Source organism: Coturnix japonica, chromosome 27 (assembly GCF_054131305.1).
Source record: "Coturnix japonica strain WE chromosome 27, WE-NBRP24, whole genome shotgun sequence".
Classification (NCBI taxonomy): domain Eukaryota; kingdom Metazoa; phylum Chordata; class Aves; order Galliformes; family Phasianidae; genus Coturnix; species Coturnix japonica.
The window spans coordinates 6,684,522-6,704,815 of record NC_140689.1 but is presented as its reverse complement, the minus strand read 5'-3'; the positions used below and the strand labels follow the sequence as shown (position 1 = coordinate 6,704,815).

The following is a 20,294-nucleotide window of genomic DNA, read 5'->3' as shown; positions in this document are numbered from 1 at the left end:
CCTCTTCTGTAGGTGGTATTTCAATTTTTTTACTCTCAGGCCAGTCCATGATCACTTCTAGAATTCCAGGACGGCTGAGTTTTCCCATTCGAGCTCGTTGAGTAATTAATGAAATCCACTTACTCCAAGTGGCATCAGTAGCATGATGGGTGGAGGGAACCTGTCCTTTAAACATCCAGTTTATTACTGGCAAGCGAGGTGCTAGAAGAAGCTGAACCTCTGTCCCAACTACTTCAGAAGCAGCCCGAACCCCCTCATACACGGCTAAGATCTCCTTCTCAGTTGGAGTGTAGCGCTCCTCAGACCCTTTATACGCTCGACTCCAAAATCCTAGGGGTCGGCCTCGGGTCTCTCCTGAGGCTCTTTGCCACAAACTCCAGGTGGGACCTTTCTCTCCAGCAGCAGTGTAGAGGATGTTCTTCACATCCTGTCCCGTCCGTACTGGCCCCAAGGCCACGGCACGGGCTATTTCTTGTTTTATCTGCTCAAAAGCCTGCTGCTGCTCAGGACCCCATGAGAAATTATTCTTCTTCCGTGTTACCTGATAGAGAGGGCTCACTATGTGGCTGTAGTTTGGGACATGCATTCTCCAAAAGCCCACTACTCCCAGAAAAGATTGGGTCTCTGTTTTATTTGTGGGTGGAGACATAGCAGTGATTTTGTCAATCACATCTGCTGGGATGTGACGACGTCCATCTTGCCATTTTATGCCTAAGAACTGGATTTCCTGGGCAGGCCCCTTCACCTTGCTGCGCTTAATGGCAAAACCAGCTTTCAAAAGAATTTGGATTATCTGTTTCCCTTTCTTGGAAACCTCTGCTGCTGTATGGCCCCACACCACAATGTCATCAATATACTGCAAGTGCTCAGGAGCATTACCCTGTTCCAAAACAGCTTGGATCAATCCATGGCAAATTGTTGGGCTGTGCTTCCACCCCTGAGGTAAACGGTTCCAGGTGTACTGAATACCTCTCCAGGTAAAGCAAACTGTGGCCTACATTTTGCAGCCAATGGGATGGAAAAGAAGGTGTTAGCAATATCGATGGTGGCATACCACCTAGCTTCTTTTGACTCCAGTTCATACTGGAGTTCTAGCATGTCTGGTACAGCAGCACTTAATGGAGGTGTAACTTCATTCAGGCCACGGTAATCTACCGTCAGCCTCCATTCCCCACTGGTTTTACGCACTGGCCATATAGGGCTGTTAAAAGGCGAGTGCGTTTTGCTAATCACTCCCTGATTTTCTAATTGGCGAATTAGCTTTTGAATGGGGAGCAATGAGTCCCTATTGGTGCGGTACTGCCGTCTGTGAACCACTTTGGTGGCAATTGGTACCTCTTGGTCTTTTACCTGGAGCAACCCCACAGCAGAAGGATCATCTGACAGACCAGGTAAAGTTGACAGCTGCTTAACACCATTTGTGTTTACAGCAGCTATCCCAAAGGCACATCGATACCCCTTGGGATCCTTGAAATATCCCATCCTAAGGTAATCGATTCCCAGTATACATGGAGCCTCTGGACCAGTCACAATAGGGTGCCTTCGCCAGTTTTTACCAGTGAGGCTTATTTCGGCCTCCAACATAGTCAATTCTTGGGAACCCCCAGTCACTCCATGGATATATATTGGTTGTGTCCCTTGGTGACTTGAGGGCATTAGGGTGCATTGTGCACCAGTGTCCACCAAGGCTTTATATTTCTGTGGTTGAGATGTGCCAGGCCACTTAATCCACACAGTCCAGTATACTCTGTTGTCCCTTTCCCCCCCCTGGCTGGGGGCAGGGCCCCTCTATTGTTTACCTCGTTGACTTGCAGCAACTGGAACTCTCCCCTTCTTGGAAGAGTTCACCTTGGTAGTTGTTTCACCTTGTAATTCTTTCACTCGTGCCTGAAGTGCAGAAGTGGATGAATTACACCACTTCTTCATGTCCTCCCCATGACTACAGAGGAAAAGCAACAAGGCAAGACGTGTAGTCTCATTGTTGATTCGAGGTGACTTATCATCGTCATTTGCTTGAATACGAGGACCTCTCTTTTTTATGGTTGAGATTTTCGATGATACAGGTCGAGAGGAACTCATGTTGTTTAGCTTCCTCAATAGGCGATTGTGGAAATCCTGGTTTCCATCATCTTGTACCACCGTGGATTCATCTACATCAGGCACATTAGCCAATTTGTCAATAATATCATTTTGTGTTCCCTCCACTTCGTTTAACCTTTCCACAATTTTGACAATGGCTGAAGTATACAGATTAACTTCTGTGGCGCTTATAAATAATTCAAGTTCCTGAAGTCTGCCAATTAGTTCATTCACAAAGGGTTTCCTGTCCCCTTTGCCATATACTAATGCAAGTGCACTGGCATGCTTTTCTGGAGCTGCTTTTGTAAAGTCACGCCACATTTGTCGTGGAACGCGGACTGCTTCGGGATCATGTAATTGGTCTGGATCGCTACGATTGAACTCGCGGCTGTATAGCATTTCCACCAGAGCATTTTCTCTCAAAAATTGGATACCTTTCTCAATATCAGTCCATTTCTTTCTCTCAGGCTCCAAGTCCCGTTTAAAGGGGAATCTATCTCTTACCGCTATCAACATCCGCTTCCAAAGGGTGTAGGACCGATTTTGGCATGTGCCAATACCTCTGTCCACACGTGGGTCCCTGGAAATGCTACCCAGTTGGCGAGCTTCACTGCCATCGAGCCATGCACTGTTGGCACCATTGTCCCAGCAGCGAAGTAACCAAGTGACCATATTTTCTTTTGGCTGACGTGTGTAATCCTTTCTTAGATCTCGAATTTCACTCAGTTTAAAAGATCGATCAATAATGGTCGTAATACTTCGCTCACCTTTTGCTCTATCAAGAGTCCCAGGTGTTGATGGTGGCAACTGTGTTGATGAGGCTGCCCCATCTATATGTTTGGACTTGAGAAATTCTCGTAAAGAAAAACTAGCTTTTGGCTCCTCTTCTGACTCTGACCCTGACGCTTGTGTTATTTCCTCCAGGTAACCCTCCTTCTTTTTCCTCTCTCCTAACTTCCTCTGCTCCTCTAACTTCTTCTGCTCCTCTAACATCTTCTGCTCCTCTATCATCTTCTTATACCCCTCTAACATCCTCTGCTCCTCCAACTTCTTCTGGTCTTCTGACCCCCCCTGCTCTCCCGAGTCCCCTGAGTCTCCTGAGTCCTGCTCTCCTAACTCCCTCCGCTCTTCTAACTCCTTCTGCATTTTCTCTAACTGAGTTGAAACTTGTTTTGTCTTTCGCCCTCTTACAGGGGCAACCAACATTGTATCTGGTGTCCCAGATGGTTGGTCCAATTGGACTACCTGTGCCCCCGGTGGCTGGTCAGATTGGACTACATGTGCCCCCAATGGCTGGCCAAATTGGACTACATGTGCCCCTGGTAGTTGGTTAAATACATTCAACTCACCCTGGAGGGCACATAGCTGGTCTCGGAGAGCGTTCCGCTCAAACTGGACAGCACCAAGCTCAGTCTGGAGGCTGTTGTAGTTGGACTGGAGAGTGTTGTACCCGAACCGGAGGACGTTATGCTCGGCCTGGAGGGCAGTGTGCTCAGTCTGGAGAGTGTTGAGCTTGGTCTGGAGGGCATTGTGCTCGGTCTGAAGAGCGTTATGCTCGGACTGGAGGGCATTATGCTCGGACTGAAGAGTGTTGTGCTCGGTCCGGAGGGCATTGTGCTCAGACTGAAGAGTGTTGTGCTCGGACTGGAGGGTGTCGCAGTTGGATTGGAAGGCATCATGCTTGGCCTGGAGGGTGCCGCACTCAGACTGGACGGCGTCATACTTGGACTGGAGAGTGTTGTGCTCGGTCTGGAGGGCATTGTGCTCGGTCCGGAGGGCATCGCGCTCAATCTGGAGAGTGTTGTACTCGGACCGGAGGGCGCTGTGCTCGGACTGGAGAGTGTCGTGCTCGGACCGGAGGGCGCTGTGCTCGGACTGGAGAGTGTCGTGCTCGGACCGGAGTGCATCGCGCTCAGTCTGGAGAGTGTCGTGCTCGGACCGGAGGGCGCCGTGCTCAGACTGGAGAGTGTCGTGCTCGGACTGGAGGGCGCCATGCTCGGACTGGAGAGTGTCGTGCTCGGACCGGAGGGCGCCGTGCTCGGACTGGAGAGTGTCGTGCTCGGATCGGAGGGCGCTGTGCTCGGACTGGAGAGTGTTGAGTTGGGATTGCAGGGAGCTTTTCTCATCCCAAAGTTTTTCTGCGTCAGCTCTAAGATTCTCTTTCTCGTACCAGATTGAGTCTCGTTGGTACAGGAGATCTTTTCTCTCAGCTTCAAAAACTTTTTCTCTCTCTACCTTCTCATCCCAAAGTTTTTCTGCGTCAGCTCTAAGACTCTCTTTCTCGTACCAGATTGAGTCTCGTTGGTACAGGAGATCTTTTCTCTCAGCTTCAAAAGCTTTTTCTCTCTCTACCTTCTCAGTCCAAAGTTTTTCTGCCTCAGCTCTAAGACTCTCCTTCTCGGCCCTGAGACTCTCTCTCTCACCTTCAAAAACTTCCCTCTCAGGAATGGTATTGACTAAGGCCCGATAAGCATTAGCTAGGCCCAAAATCATTTGTGCCTCCTGAGATCTGCCTGAGCCACAACATTCCTGCCTCAAATATGCAATCAAACTCTCAGGATTCTTCAAGTGTTCAGGAGTGAAGCTCCATAACACTGAAGATGTCTGTCCTTTGAGAATCTCTTCAATTCCCTGCCACTCAGTATTCTCTGGTTCTAGGGAAGACTTCCTCCGGATGTTATAAATCCAGATACTGAGTGAGATTATTACAATAATCAACAGTAAGATCAGGGAGATTAAGAGTGTGGCCCACTGATCATTCAAAAATTGCATAAAGGATTCATAGAAAGAAAGAGGAGCACGCTTAAAAGTCACCATTTCTGTATAATTAGTTGCATTAGTTGCTCCCTCTGGAGCTGTATACAGATACGAAGTGAGCATTGCTAACCATGCTTTCAATCCATTATACAATTGTATAGCTCCATAAGAAAAAGTGGCTAGCTTAAACATGGCCCAATATGTTCGGAGCGTCTCAAAAAAGGAACCAATGGCACACAGTCCCTGGTAAAACAAATTTAGTAGAGAAAACATTTTTTTTTTCCCTCCAATAGAGAGAAAAAAGTAAAAGAAAACAAAGCTCAGCAGTGTTTATAAAATATACCGGAGTATTGGCAGTCCGCCTGGACTTTCAAGGTCAAGCTCGCAGGTGCAGAATCGCAAACACGAGATAGCTCCTTAACAGGGAAAAAAACTCGTAGCTCTGTTAAAAGCTAAAGGAGCAACAGAAGAAAACACAGAAAAACAGCAACTCAATTTGCCGCATTCTCCACCAAAATCTGTCACGGTTTGAACTAAAAATCCACCTGCGCCCGTGACAGGGGCCGTGGGCCCCGGAGGGGCCCTAGGCCGAAAGGAAAAAATTAATTAGGAAAAGAAAACAGCGGCAACGATCTAAGGAGGCACACTTATTTACTAAATACTATATCGAAATACAGGATAACACAATATAATACAATATAATTGAAAATTGAGCTAACGAATCAAGCAAAATAGGAGAGAGAATGAGTCCCGTAACCGAGAGGCCTACTGTGAAATTTAGGCGAGACGGTGAAGGCTCCCACACACTCCCCTGAACGCCAGAACTCGAAAGACGTCAGTCTGTTCTGCGACAGAGTTAATATAGAGTCCAGGTCCCGTGACCTATCGTGTTGTTCCCTGGGAGATGTAGTCTTCTTCTGTAAGTTGCAGATTCAGTAAAATTATTCATGCTTTATATGATGTTATGATGTGGAATACTGATAGCAAAAAATACAAAATTATTAAACCATGACAGTGGGCAATAGGAAATATAGGAAAGAAGCAAAAATTGCATAAAGCAGGGATAGTCACCACCAAGACCTAGCAGTATTCTGTTGCATGCCATTGCAATGCCCCAAGGCAAAAGTGCAGGGAAGAGCAGCAGCAGAGTGGCCGGCCTTAGGCAGCAAGCAGGTAGAGACAGAGCAGGCCCAAGAGGAAGGGGCAAGTTTCAGGTAGCAGGCCCAGGAGAGTCTATCAGCATGCAGGAATCATGTTGTGAAGCACCTGATGTCATGTTTATTGGTCCCTTTTTTATCCTTCTTCTGCCAATGTGGCATTCCTGGGTACTTGGGTAAGAGCCATGTGCAGAACCCCCGAGATGGCATCTCCCTTGAGAAAAGACTGCTTCCCAGCCACTAAGCTGTGGCTTATCTCTTTCTCTATCGTTGCCCTTGGACTGCAAATCTTCAGACAAAATATTTCATCAACTCTGACTGTGATTTGCCTGGACTTGTCCATATGTGTCCCTAGGTTGGATATTAGGAAACATTTCTTTACAGAAAGGTTGTTAAATACTGGAATAGGCTCCCCAGGGAGGTGGTTGAATCGCCATTCCTGGATGTGTTTAAGAGCCATTTGGATGTGGTGCTCAGGGATATGATTTAGCAAAGGGTTGTTAGTGTTAGGGTGCTATTGTTAGGCTGCTGTTGGACTTGATCTTCAAGATCTTTTCCAACCTGGGTAATTCTATGGTTCTATGATTTAGACAAAGGATTTCTCAACCCTTGACCAGGACTTGTCCATCTGTGTCCTCAGCAAACTTTGAGACAATGGTGTGAAAGAATAATCTCTTACACTGTTTTATAGAGGTCCTCAGATGAAACAATAACAGAAATGTATTAGTAGTCTTTGTGTTTAGTTATCCCTCAAGGCAGCCCTATGACTCCCTCATAGCAGCTCCTCATGTCAGAATGCAGCTCCATGGCAGCCTAAAGCTCCCCATGGCATCCCTACAGCTCCTCATGGCACCCTGCAGCTCCTCACAGAGAGTGGAGGGGTAGCACTGAGCTCTGCTCTCTGACAGCCACAGGGTCTGAGGGAACACATGGAGCTGTGTCAGGGGAGGGCAGGTGGGGGTGAGGGAAAGGCTGTGCCCCAGAAGGCGGTGGGCATGGCACAGCTTCCAGGGCAGCAGGCACAGCCCCGAGCTGCCGGAGCTCAGGGAGTGTTGGGACACCACTCTGACACCAGGTCTGGGTGGTGCTGTGTGATCCCTGTGGGTCCCTTCCAACTTGGAACCTTCTATGTCCTATGGTGACCCCACCACGCAGCTCCCCACGGTCCTGGCACAGTGGCTCTCTGTAGCACCTGCCCCTCAAAAAAGCTTTCCCAAATCTCTGATATTTTCATGGAAAGAAACCCACGCAGTTCTCAAGCACCTCTGTAACACGTTCCTCCTTATGCTGTTCTATCAGCCAGCTGCAGAAATCCCAGCTGCTGCGGATGCCTGTGCCAAACGATGACCATGCCAGTGATTGTAATCTGGAGTTTGGGCTGTGTTCTAGTCTTGCTTATTTTGCACTGAATACATGAAGGTATAGTCTGCTTCTGTCTTAATTAACATCAGGAAATTTACACTGTTCCCTTTTCACAAAAGGAGAAAGAGAATCACTTTTACCTAAGGTAAATTAGCATGACTTCAGTGAAGCTAATTAAGTTATCCCTAAATTATGTGCAGAAATCAAGGGAAGCGCTTTGTTCTCCCTAGAAGGCTGTCTGTAAAAACACACTGCTTTTTCTCTTTTCTTAGGCTTTCTGCAAAATTACTCCTGGGGAGCCCAAATGCCTCCAACTGCCAGGAGACAACCAGCACTGACAGCTCCTGCAGCACTGAAGGCAGCCATGCAGCCATGCAGAAATGCAGCCATGCAGAAATGCAGCACTGCTCCTTGGCCACTTTGTGTGAAGTGCTCAGGCACTGCCCCCGTCAAACACAGCTCTGTCTATGAGCTCAGCAGCCAGTGATGAAACTCTGGGAAGAGAAGCTGCCTAAGATCCCTTTTATATTCTTGGCAATCATATTTTGAATGTAAGAATTTTCACTCAGTCAAAAGCACCGATACACACTGCAGGTGTGTATCACAAACAGGTTGCTGTTTGTCTCCCAAACAGAAGGTTGTGTTGAGTTATGGAAGTAAAAAATACGTATATGGTACTGTATGCGGTTCTTGAGTACTGTATCCAGTTCTGGGCTGCCAGTACAAAACAGACAGGGATCGTCTGGAAAGAGTCCAGCTGAGGGCCACAAACATGATAAAGGGCCTGGAACATCTCTCCTATGAGGAAATGGGTGACCTGGGTCTGTGCAGCCTTGAGAAAAGAAGACTCAGAGGGGATCTGATTAATGTTTATAAGCATTTAAGTGTGGGAGATAAAGGCACATGGCCACCATCTTTTCATTTGTCTGTGTGGACAGGACAAGGGGAAATGGCCACAAACTGGAGCATAGGAAGTTCCACACCAATATACAAAGGAACTTCTTCACAGTGAGGGTGATGGAGCACTGGAACAGGCTGCCCAGGGGAGTTGTGGAGTCTCATTCTCTGGAGATATTCAAGACCCATCTGGATGCCTACCTGTACAGCCTGCTGTAGAGTGCCTGCTTTGCAGGGGAGCTGGATTTGATGAGCTCTGCAGGTCCCTTCCAACCCCTACAATTCTGTCATTCTATGACATCTGAAAATGGGGAAGGGGCTTACAAAAATGAAATAACAATTGCATCTTTGGGATGTAGTTGCTGGCTGATACAGCTAGAACACTGGTCATGATAATTCTACACACAATTCTACAAGTTAATTTTGCTCGTTGCTGTTCAGCATAAGTCTGGGAAGCTACCCATTTAAAAAAGATTCTGTGCCAAATGAAATAACCCTCCTTGGAATTGCAGCTGCTCTTTGAGAGTGTGACGTGAGTGGCATGGTGAGGGCTGCAGCAGGGCCGGAGCTGCTCTTGCAGGACCTGGGGCTGCCCCTGGGGGGTGTTGGAACCCTGGGTCTATTCACCTTAATTACTCCATCCTAACCACAATACAGTAAGACACAAACCAATGGCAGACACTGTTCCATACCTTGTTTGTTCTGGGTACGTATAATGACAGGACAATACAAAGGGAAAGTCAGTTAAAAAATGAGGGAACAGAGTAAGAAGAAGTGGCACAAGAAACACTGCAATGGGGAGAAATCTTTACAATAAGCAGTTTAAAAGGACATGAAAATTAAAAAAAAAATGTCCCCATCAGCAGAGTATAAATCACAAGTCAACCACTTTAACTCCAGGAACTGCTTAAATTGAAGTATATGTTTGAAAAGAGTTGTGAATCCTTGAAAAAAATGAGTTTACTGAGAGTACGTGCATTAAATAGTTGGCAAGAGACTGCTTAATGTGTTACACTTATAACCATAATTGCACATAATTCTGTAATTAATTTCATTGCACGTGTGACACTATACATGCCAAACATAAGTGCTTGTGTGCAGATGCACACTGCTTATAACGTGGTCATTAATTCCCCCACTGTTGACAATCAGCTCATGGAAATAAACTGCCAAATCCCAGTAGGACTCCAATGTGTCAGATGTGTTCCTTTCTTACTGCAGATCATATCCTGTGCTGAGTGCTGTGCTTCTGAGCAAGCAGAAAACAAAATTCTCATGAATTGAATGGTGTCACTTACTTCACAGCTAATTACACGTGGTTTTGTTCTGCTCTGGGTTAAGTGATCTGTTTGCAAAATTTATAATAGGAAGAAAAAAAGAAAGAAGAACATGGCTATTCCATAAAAGTCTGTAGTCCTGTGAACAGGATCCTGGCTCATCTAAGCCAGGGCTTGGTGACTTGTATTTACAAATGAGGGTGGTACCGCCTGTTGGTTTAGGACCCTTCACCAGTCTCTGGGTGTCTGTTGTTTCCTGCATTTGGCGGAGCCTTGCAGCCGGAGCTCCAGGCTGGTGCCTTCCAGTGCCAAGCAGTGCAACTACAATGGGGGGCAAGTGGGAAGCCAGTCATCATGGTAACACTGGAGCACTTCTGACATCCTCCTCTCCAGATCCTCCTCTCAGGCATGTTAAACTTGACTCTGTGCTTATCTCAGGTCACTGTGCTTAGCGAAGGCCTTTACCAAAACAGTGTTGGAAATGTCAGTGAAGCAGCTCCTCAAACTGTTTGTATCCTGTTCCCCTTCTGCAATCTGGTCAGCCTCCACATGTGAGGCTTTGCTGCTGCTGCTCAGAGAATCACCAATGTGGGTTCCTCTGTAGGCAAACCAGTCAAAGCCCCTTGCATTATGCATCTATCCAGTGCACCCTCAATAATTTTGCACATGACAGCAAGTTGTTAGGAAGTGCTGATCTGCCTTAGGGTAAACAGGCCCCACAGAGAGACCAGGACAGGCTGATCAATAGGCTGGGGGCCAATGGGATGAGGTTCAACAAGAGCAAGTGCTGGGGTCACCACCCCTGAGTGAAAAATCTTACATGCTTGGAAGAGGCAGAACACAGCAAAGACCCATTCCATCTTTATTCTTGCAATCTGAGCTGTATTTTTCCTTATTGAAGAATCCACCTTTGCTGGATTAGGACTTTTCCTGAAGTCATTCTCTGAACTGCATAAAGGATGAGCCAATGTCTAAATCCATACTGCTAGCGCAGGAAAAGCAGCAGTGCTAAATAAACACGGGAATATATTTCCACAGGTTGGAAATTCTGGGCAAAATCAGTGGATAGAAAACTAAAAAAGGTGAGACTAAAAAGGAAGGGAAATAAAAACATTCCATCCAAAAATGACATTTCACTGTCACCATTACTAGAGATATATTCTTGGGTGCTCTGCTTTATATATGAATCTTACTTTGATGTTAAAAGAATATCATAAAGGCAAGTATGAGACTCGGCTACCAACTAAGAGATTTCTTTGGCATTCGCCCACCAGGATCCGGCTCTGTCTGCATTCAGAGGCTGCAAGGCAGAGAACATGCAATGGTCCAGCCAGGGAAATCCCCCCGAGCACAGTGCCTCATGGACAGCCTCCCGTTCCACTCCTGCACGCTCCAGGCCCTGCAGGCACCCCCCAGAGTAAATGAATGAGCTCAGGAAGCCAGTGTGATGGTGGCAAGGCTGGGTGGTTGGTTACAAGTGCAGGCAGAAACTGGCAGCACTGCCCACTGACTCTGTCAGTGTCTCTTTGCTAAGTCCTTTGTTGTCAGTTTCTCTCATCCGCTTGTGGATGGACTCCTGTTCTGGGATTAAGAGGTATGAAGCCAAGCGGCATGTTGCATTTCATTCTTAAGGAGCATTTGTTGGGGTGAAAGCAGCAGAAGCAGAGATCCAGGCACCCTCTGTGCAGCCAGAACTGAGCTCCAAACCTGTAGGGCCATCCCCAACCTTGGGACTCTGGAAGCACTCAGCTGGCCACTGTCTTCTCCCCTCCCCATCCACATTAATGACTCCAGCAAGAAGCTGCTCCTCCCTGATCTCGCTAAACATCAAGTCATGACTCGGGGAACAAAAGAACCACAAGGAACACTTCAAAACTTCGAACAAAAGATGAAAGCTCCAACAATGTCAACCCAACCAGGTGTTGCTGTTTACCATGATGGCCTCATAATCCTCCAGATGAAAGGGGCCCTTTGCCACCCTTCAGGCAGTGAGACAGGGAGAGCAGCCGACATGATAAAAATGCTGTGATACATCCCTTTCATCAGCACTCCAAACAGTAAGTACGCAAAAATTATGGTTTGCATACAGCAATTTCTCTTTGCTTACACCATGCATTTCACTTAACTACAACCTATCCCACCGGGCAAACACATACAGAAATCCAGGAGCGCATTCACTGACTCCCATTTAAAGCTTGATTCAAACCAAAGAATGATCATTTAAAAGAGAGATGAAGGTTTCCAGCAAATGAAACTCACCATAGCAAATAAGGGGCCAAATACTGTCGTGAACACAACACAAAATCATGGGTGCTCTGATCTATTATTTTGGTGTTTCCTTGCTTGAAACCCTATAGGCAATCAGCACTGCATGGCAATGCTCCTATAACACAAAGCCTCTTCCTTTCATCTTTGCGGTGCCACCAGCGATGGAATTAGATGATCATTGTGGTACTGTTCAGCCCCAGCCATCCTATGAGTCTATGATGATGATTCTGTGATTCTCTAACTGCTCCTCAGTGATGCTACAGCAATGCAGCATCCCAAAGATCAGCATGGAAAGGAGCAGTGAGAGCACAGCAAAAAACCTCCAGGTAACAGCAGGGACAGGAAATGCTGAATGGGACTCTCTCTTCTAAATGGTCCGAGACAATAGCTGTTAGAAGGCTTAGCACCAGGTCAGGTTTGATAGGAGGAACTGCAGCTCACTATCATATGAAATTTCTCCTCGTTCTGGTTGCAAATTGCTGGAAGGCAATTCATCTTATCTACCACCTGCTTTCAGCTATACCTTGGCAAGTCCCTGTCCATGTGGGATTGCTCTGTCCTTGCTACCTGCAGGCAGAACCCAGAGATATGTTCCATCTGCACAGGTAATAATCAGGTGGCAGGAGATGTGCAAGCCTCATCCACCTTTAGCACAAGGATTTACAAATCCTTCAGGAGCCCATGGACACAGAAGGGCAGAAAGTGCCATTTTTAACAGCAAACCTGTGCCAACCTCCCACTGATCACAGAGTTCTGTAGTATGTTGGGGTGCTAAGTTGTCTTTGCGAGGATTTATGAGTGCATACAGTAGTTCTGAGTAGATGGAGTGTTCTAGAATAGCTGAGTTAGGCCTGTAGGTTAAGAGTTAGTGGGCTGCGGGTTTAGGTAGGTGTGTGTATAGGTTCTCTCGCGTGCATTGGGTTTTGCGTAGCGGGTGTACGTGTCTGCGCGGGATTTAGGATGGCATATAAGGTGTGTGACAGAGCAATATATTGAGAGAAGACATGATGGCATCCATGTTTGTGTCTCTCTCCCCGGGACAGTTGAAGTCCTGGGATAAGTCAGGTTAATTGGCGAATACGTCAGTAGTACCTCTCAGATTACTTTCAAGAAGCTGAATTTTTTACCTAATCCTCTCTCTAAAGTGGATTTTTCATCTCTCTTATTTACTGATAAACTTCCAGGGCTAAGCATCTACAGCACAAAACAGACCTGTGTAGTTCATCACCACGCTATATTTTTGGTCCAACATGATGAAAAAATGGAGCAGACATTTAGAAAGATGACAAGAAGATCCAGAGCAGAGCAGTTATAGTCATTGATGATTATATCAAAATATTGTTGAAGGAATATTAAAACCCCTGCTTCAGGGTATAAAATAATATATACATTTTTGTCAAACAGGTGGACAGAGTAATATATGTTTGTCCACTGTGCTGCATTTATATACCCTTCTGAAAGGTCTATCATTTTTATATATGTAAAGGTATATTATTTCTATATAATACTGCTATCGATGGACATGAGATCTGGTCCTAATGAACTATACAGGCCTTTATGCACCATTTGTATTCGTAAAGCATCTACCAGGATACGACCCCAAACAGGACACCCAGGGCAACACCAGCAGTATTTGGTTAAGAGCACATGAAAAGAAGCATATTGCAACAATAATCAGACAGCGATTTATGTCACCCATCATACAATCATGAAATGGCCGGGGTTGCAAAGGTCCACAGTGCTCATCCAGTCCCAACCCCCTGCTGTGTGCAGGGTCACCAACCAGAAGCCCAGGCTGCCCAGAGCCACATCCAGCCTGGCCTTGAATGCCTGCAGGGATGGGGCATCCACAGCCTCCTTGGGCAACCCGTTCCAGTGCGTCACCAGCCTCTGAGTGAAAAACTTCCTCCTAAGATCCAACCTAAACTTTCCCTGTCTGAATTTAAAGCCATTCCCCCTTGTCCTATCACTGCCCACCCTCACAATGTCATGGTTTTGTACATTTTTCTATTGGTATTCCACATCATAACATCATATAGAGCACAGAGAACAACTACATGTCCCAGAGGGTCTCACAGTCAGAGAGGGAAACACATCACGGAAGTGATGCTGTCTCTCTCTCAAACTGCCTGGTAGCGAGTCTGGGTGTGCTTCCAAGCCGTGGCACCTTCAGTTTCAAAGTAGGCTTCTCGGTCTTCGGAAAACCTCTCTCTCTCTTTCCCTTTTATTTTACTTGGCTTATTAGCCTCGATTTCCATTAGATTGTAATTAGTAAAATAATAAGTTTTCCTCCTTAGATCGTTGCCACTTCTCTGTTTGTTTCCTTGAGTCCAGCTCCCATCTCCCTACCCCTTTCTTATTTTCCCTTCCTATACACTGGGAGCCAGGGGGAACAGGAGCCTACTGCCCCTCCCCGTCACAGACATAGATTGATCTAGATAACACCGTGACACAGCAATTCCTCCTCTGTATACGCTCCCTTCAAGTACTGCAAGGCCACAACGAGATCTCCCCAGAGCCTTCTCTAAGCTAAACAAGCCCAGTTCCCTCAACCATTTCTCACAGGAGAGCTGCTCCAGCACCCTGACCATCTTAGTGGCCTCTATATTCTTTCAATATACGTACACACGACGGCGAGATTGAGACACAACAGGATATATAGTTTATAAGAGTTTATTAAAAGTTGTTGTTGTTTAGGGAAATGGGGAAGGGAAGTCGGGTGATAGAAAAGAGATAGGAAATAAAAGCAAAGAGTCTTTGTAGAAAGCAAGAGAGAATTAGTCACCACTGGGTTTCCAGCATGACTCGTAGTTCAGATGTTGATCTTCAGTAGAGATGGTCGTCAGAGGGAGCAGGGAAGCATCTGTTTGCATCTTGCCTTCACAAGATACAATGGTTCCATCCCCAGATCTCCCATACCAAGATGGAGTCATTTGGTCACAGGCCGGATCTTCCACTGGTAAGCTCTCTCCAACGTGACACTGACTGCCACAAGGAAACAGCCACCTCTGGCCTCCTAAATAGGTCTCAGAGTCTTATTGCTCACAGGATGTGAGCTTGCAGCCAAAACAAGAGAAGGGTTCGGACAAAGGTCTCTCTCAGCGTCCGAACAGCAGCAGTCTGATGTAGCGATCTTTCAGCTCCCTGAACTCATGCAGCGCTATGGAGTGGGCATCCGGGTCCTCCTCCAGGTGCTGGAAGAGGTTGAGCGGCTTGGCGGATCGGAAGGACTGCGGCAGGACAATCGTGCTGTGCACCGACTTGCTGCCAAGGAAGAAGTGGTTCAGGCATTTCTCATCCAGGCAGAAGCGCAGGTACCGCAGGAGATTCTCCATCCGATTCAGGAAATACTTCCTGCGCCACTTCTTCAAAGGGATGATGGCCAAACTGTGGAGGACAAGAGTCTTGATGACATAGGTGGAAAAGCCCATGCCCACTAAGATGCTGGCAAGCAACGTCAGGCAGTGCAGGTGGGAGCTGTCCTGTCCGGTACTCCTGGCCGTGTGCTGGAAGAACTTCTTTTCTGCCACAGCACAACTCTGTGGCCATGTTGTGCTGGGCGTAAAGCCGGCGTCTGTGTTCTGGCTGGTCAGGTAGATGTCCGAGTTGTCTTGCTGCACCCCGAACAGCAGCTCGACGAGGACTTTTTCCCCGCTGTAGGCTTCTGTCAGCTGGAGCTTGCAGGAGCGTCTGGAAGGCAGCACCTTCAGGTTGTAGGCGTGCGCGTGGTGGGTGGTCTTCCAGATTGCTGCCACCTGTGCGGTGAACCAGGTGACAGTTCTCTCCACATCCAGGTAGGAGTCAGTGCAGAGAGTCTGTAGCAGGCTGGGGTCCTGATTTTGGCTCAGCTCTTCCTCATGGTGGTGGAGGAAGCACAGCACATTCCCCAGCTGCTTCTCCCTTTGGCACATGCACTGAAGCTCCACGCGGACGCGGGAGTTCCTTGCCAGCCCGTGCCCTTCATCTCCCAGCTCCAGGAGGAAGGTGTGCCCGGGGGGAGGCTCTATGGGCACGAGCAGGCAGTACACATTGTCCCACTCCCGGGGACTCCAGCCTTCAAAGGCACTGCCCACCCCAATGGCGGGCTGCAGCACCGGGAAGAAGCTGTTGGACCAGATGAATCTGAAGGTCTGCACGAGCTGGTCCATCAGCTCCTCCACTATAGGGCACCTGGTGGCCCTTCCTTCCACCTTTTCCAGGGCACGCCTTGTGAGAAATTTTGTCAGTGCTGAATCTTTGAAGTCTTCTTCCTCATCATCCTCCTCTTCTTCCTGTTCCTCCTTTTCCACCAATTCCACCTGCTCCTGCTGTTCTACCTGCTCCTGCTGTCCGCCCTGTTCCACCTGCTCCTCCTGCACCTGCTGTTCCTCCTGTTCCACCTGTTCCTCCTGCACCCGTTCCTGTTCCTCCTGCACCTGCTGTTCCTCCTGTTCCACCTGTTCCTCTTCCTCCTGCACCTGCTGTTCCACCTGTTCCTCCTGATGTTCCTCCTGTTCAACCTCTTCCACCTCTTCCTCTTCCTCTTGCTCCGCCCCCGATGCCTCCTCCTCGCCACTGGAGCTGTCATTTTCACTGCTGCTTTCATCATGCTGGCTCACTTGTATGGACTGCAACATGTTCCAAAGGAGCAACAGAATCAGCCCCACATTGAACCAGATCTTCCAGTAATCCAGCAGAGCAAAGAGCAGAGATGACATGTCCACCCAGCTCTGCTGCTCATTCCTCTGCTCAATCTCGTGCTGCGGAGGTATCATGTGCTTTTGCAGATCAACCTCGCGCCGCTGCACGTTCTCGAGCATGAGCACATCAGTATTGACACTGACACTTAGCGCCCGCACCAACAATGCGAGAACAAACACCAAAGCCATGATCTGCAAGAGATGGGAGAGAGGGGCTCAGTGGGGCTGGGAGGGAGCGGGGCCAGGAGCCGCATGGCCCTGTGCTCAGGTAGGAGCAGTGGGTACGAGGGAGCTGGGTGGCAGCAGGGACCGAGGCCAGTGCTGGCAGGGACAGTTCCAAGCACTGCCCGTGGTGCTCCCACAGGGGCCGGTGTTTGCACCACATCCCTCGTCCAGCCCGACCTTCCCCTGCTGCTGCACTCACCATTGGCCCAGGTCAAAAATGCAGCAGCGCTGCCTGCCTGTGGCCCTAAACCCATCCCCTGCGTTGTGATGCAATGCATTCCTGCTGATGTCACAAATGGGCTGCCCGACTCCACCCTTCTCAGCTGCCCAGGGTGGGCACATGGCCACTGAGCCACGGCACTGCCTCAATTTGGAGGCATATCTCTAGACAGAGCTCCTGGGGACGCTCTTTACTAAGCAGGTGGGAGCTGCCCGGGCCTTTCTTTAAAATAAAATGGGGTGGTATTTCCCATGGATGCTGTGCTCCTCATGTGCCACCCCACAGGTTATGTTCCAAACACACTGTCCCTGGAAAATCATTTGGACAGAAAAGGAAAATCAAAACTACTGCTCCTGAGGAAACATAAGAATTTGCAGCATATGCAGAAACTCATTTTAGTGCTGAAATGCCACAGAGGGAACAAAGCTGAAGATCAGTGCCGGTCATGTCAAAGTCTCAGCACCTGACATCACACAGCCCTTTGCTGATTGCTCCCTCAGCCACCGGTGGTCTGAACGTCCTCTGAGCAAAAGGCCAGATGGCTCGATCCAAGCAGCTCAAAGGGGCTCTAACAATGATGATTAGGATGCCCACATGTGCAGCAGCCTCTTCAGCTGCATGGGCTCTGGCTCCTTTGGGTGAGCTTATGCTGTAGAGAAAACAGCAGGAGCAACTGCTGTCTACCCCATGTTGCAAAATCACATGTGCACGAGGCAGGAATATTTCTCAAAGGCCAACAGAGAAAGGCTTGGCTGGGAGCCTGTGGGTGTTGAACCAAGGCAGCCCTGCAGGCACAGAGTGGTCTGGTAGGTAAGGAGACAGCCCTGTAGGACAGGAGCGTGATGGCAGCTGTCAGACCAGCTGTGCTTCACCTGCATACCTTGCTGCCTGCAGCACAAGGCTCCCAGCCGTGGCTGTATTGACTTCTGGGAGGTAAGGCCAGAGTCACCTCCTGAAGCCAGGGGAGATCCCAGATCAACAGGGTTGGAAGTCGTTTGAACCTCACGAGATCCCCTAGACCAAATCCCCTGCTACAGCAGGTTCCCTAGTGTAGGTTTCTCCACAGAAGATAATCGCTCTTCTTCTCTGTTTCCGGTAACAAGGATATCAATAAATATTATTAACCAACAGAAGCTGTGTAACCCAGTGAAACAGGACCTATTCTTTCCTGAATCTGAATTCAGCATTCAGATTTCTGTACTTCACCAGTCTCTGGGTGTCTGTTGTTTCCTGCATTTGGCGGAGCCTTGCAGCCGGAGCTCCAGGCTGGTGCCTTCCAGTGCCAAGCAGTGCAACTACAATGGGGGGCAAGTGGGAAGCCAGTCATCATGGTAACACTGGAGCACTTCTGACATCCTCCTCTCCAGATCCTCCTCTCAGGCATGTTAAACTTGACTCTGTGCTTATCTCAGGTCACTGTGCTTAGCGAAGGCCTTTACCAAAACAGTGTTGGAAATGTCAGTGAAGCAGCTCCTCAAACTGTTTGTATCCTGTTCCCCTTCTGCAATCTGGTCAGCCTCCACATGTGAGGCTTTGCTGCTGCTGCTCAGAGAATCACCAATGTGGGTTCCTCTGTAGGCAAACCAGTCAAAGCCCCTTGCATTATGCATCTATCCAGTGCACCCTCAATAATTTTGCACATGACAATAAACTTCCAATCTCTACTTTTTGCATTTCAGGTAAACAACTAAACTGAATACTCATTAACAACCAAGAAATAAATCCGTACAAGCACTTGAACTGCACACTCACAGGTGAGCACTCACCACAGTGTGAATGCAGACTGTGTGCACAACTGAGACAAATGTAGTTTGCAGCCCTGGAAGGAGGATGCTCTCCACTGGTTCCCATCATTTATTGCTCAATTTCCCTCAAGTGAGACAACGGAGAGAAAATCAGCTCTGTATGCAGAAACCAGGAGCTGTCTATTAATGTGCTTGATTTTCACTAACCTGAAAATCATGCTTATCTTGTTCAAGTTTTTATGCAGGTCTTACTTCATATTTTTGAAAGAAATCTTTCTATGAAGTCACAAAAAACCTGTGATTTTTTGTCAGAAGTACTTTTCTAAACAAAACAGTGATGACGTATTTCCAGTTCTTCTCCAGTCAGTTCACACATGGCCTAGTGCATCCCCTCCAGTGGTGCACTCCCCATGTGAGACAGAAATGCGATGAGAAATGTCATTAAGTGTCATTGTGTTGTTATAAACTGTGAGGTCTGGAGGCTGCCACGTGGAAGCACCTCTGATTGGGAGTGAGACACTGAAGGAAGCTCTCATTTTGAAGGGCTTTTATCCAGTTACAGTGGGCTCATAGTTTCTCTGATGATGAAAATATAATTGAGGAAGGTGCTCCTGTCAGCAAGACTGATGCTAAAGTGCTCCCAAGCTTGGAAAGTGTTTTATTGTTTTTCTGTTGTTATTGTAGCTTTAAAAGACAAGAACGGGAGAGATGGCCAGGAATTCTTTTTGATGAGTTTGAACTTGTTCTTGGTTGTAGCTGAGGCTCCTTCTTAACAGTTCGGGTTTAGTTCTAACAATGAAACTTTTAAATAATAGACATTTTTCAAACCATTCACAGTGCAGGCTGAGTTCAACTCCCTGGGAAGCCGTCTGTGCAAAATCATGTGTGAAGGAATACTAAAAGTAAGTTTGCTTTTCCAGGCAGAATGTACTGCATAAAGCAGTCTTTAAAGCAGCCCATGCCTATGAGATCACACAAGTCATCTCAGCCTCATGCAGAAAGCACACAGTGAGGGCACGGGGCAGTCTGACCTCTACGCCTTTGGAAATTGAAAGGATTCACTGAACTTCTCCTCCAGAGAAAAGAGAGCTGTTGTTCCTTTTAAAGACCTATTTTATTTCTGAACCACAACACATCAGACCACGACCCAGCATCTGCCTTAAGATATCAAAAATAGTTTTCTTTTCAATGCTGTGTGAAATTTCAGGTTTTCCTTTTCTCATTCTAAGTGTGTAAATGCAGCACTGGCTGCTGACTGCCCGTGCTATGCTAACTTGTTTCAGAGATAATAGAGGTTTCTTCCATGAACACTGAATCTTATTTGCCGACTATTTCCAGTGGAGCACTCAGGAATATTTCTTTTAGTTTTCTTAAAAAGATAATCAAGAATATACAGATGTGCTCACAGTCTAAGTTGAGTTTGTCTCTATACTGACATCTTAATGCCCTTTTTTCCTGAAATCATGTTTCTTTTGACACCTGTCTGAGAACTGATCAGGGATGAGGGGAAGTCAGAGTTGCACCATGGTGATGCCACAGTTTTCCCTCACATTAACGCTGCACGGGAGAGTTGGTGGAGACAACTGCGGGGTGCTGAGCTGGGAGGAGGAGGAGGGGGAAACGGCACC

At 47.6% G+C, this 20,294-nt stretch overlaps 1 protein-coding gene and 1 long non-coding RNA gene across 2 annotated transcripts; one reads left to right on the top strand and one right to left on the bottom strand.

Annotated features, from left to right (window-relative positions):
* Window positions 1–14,706: 14,706 nt before the first annotated feature.
* Window positions 14,707–16,665, bottom strand: LOC146756431 (inositol 1,4,5-trisphosphate receptor-interacting protein-like 1). Its single transcript, XM_085524449.1, has 2 exons — window positions 16,096–16,665; window positions 14,707–16,059 (listed from the first exon to the last, which is right to left on the bottom strand). The coding sequence occupies exons 1-2, from the start codon at window positions 16,663–16,665 to the stop codon at window positions 14,896–14,898; spliced, it is 1,734 nt and encodes a 577-aa protein (XP_085380575.1). The 3' UTR covers window positions 14,707–14,895.
* A 1,980-nt stretch (window positions 16,666–18,645) lies between these two features.
* On the top strand, window positions 18,646–19,855 carry LOC146756430 (uncharacterized). Its single transcript, XR_014937474.1, has 2 exons — window positions 18,646–18,675; window positions 19,587–19,855. It is a non-coding gene; the product is annotated as an uncharacterized LOC146756430 (long non-coding RNA).
* Window positions 19,856–20,294: the final 439 nt, after the last annotated feature.

Excerpts from the sequence above, each read along its gene's own strand:
- LOC146756431 (XM_085524449.1), bottom strand. The coding sequence starts at position 16,665 with ATGGCTTTGGTGTTTGTTCTCGCATTGTTGGTGCGGGCGCTAAGTGTC. Across the intron at positions 16,060-16,095 it reads AGGTAGAACAGCAGGAGCAG|GAGGATGATGAGGAAGAAGA; the intron begins GTGGAATTGGTG and ends CAGGAAGAAGAG.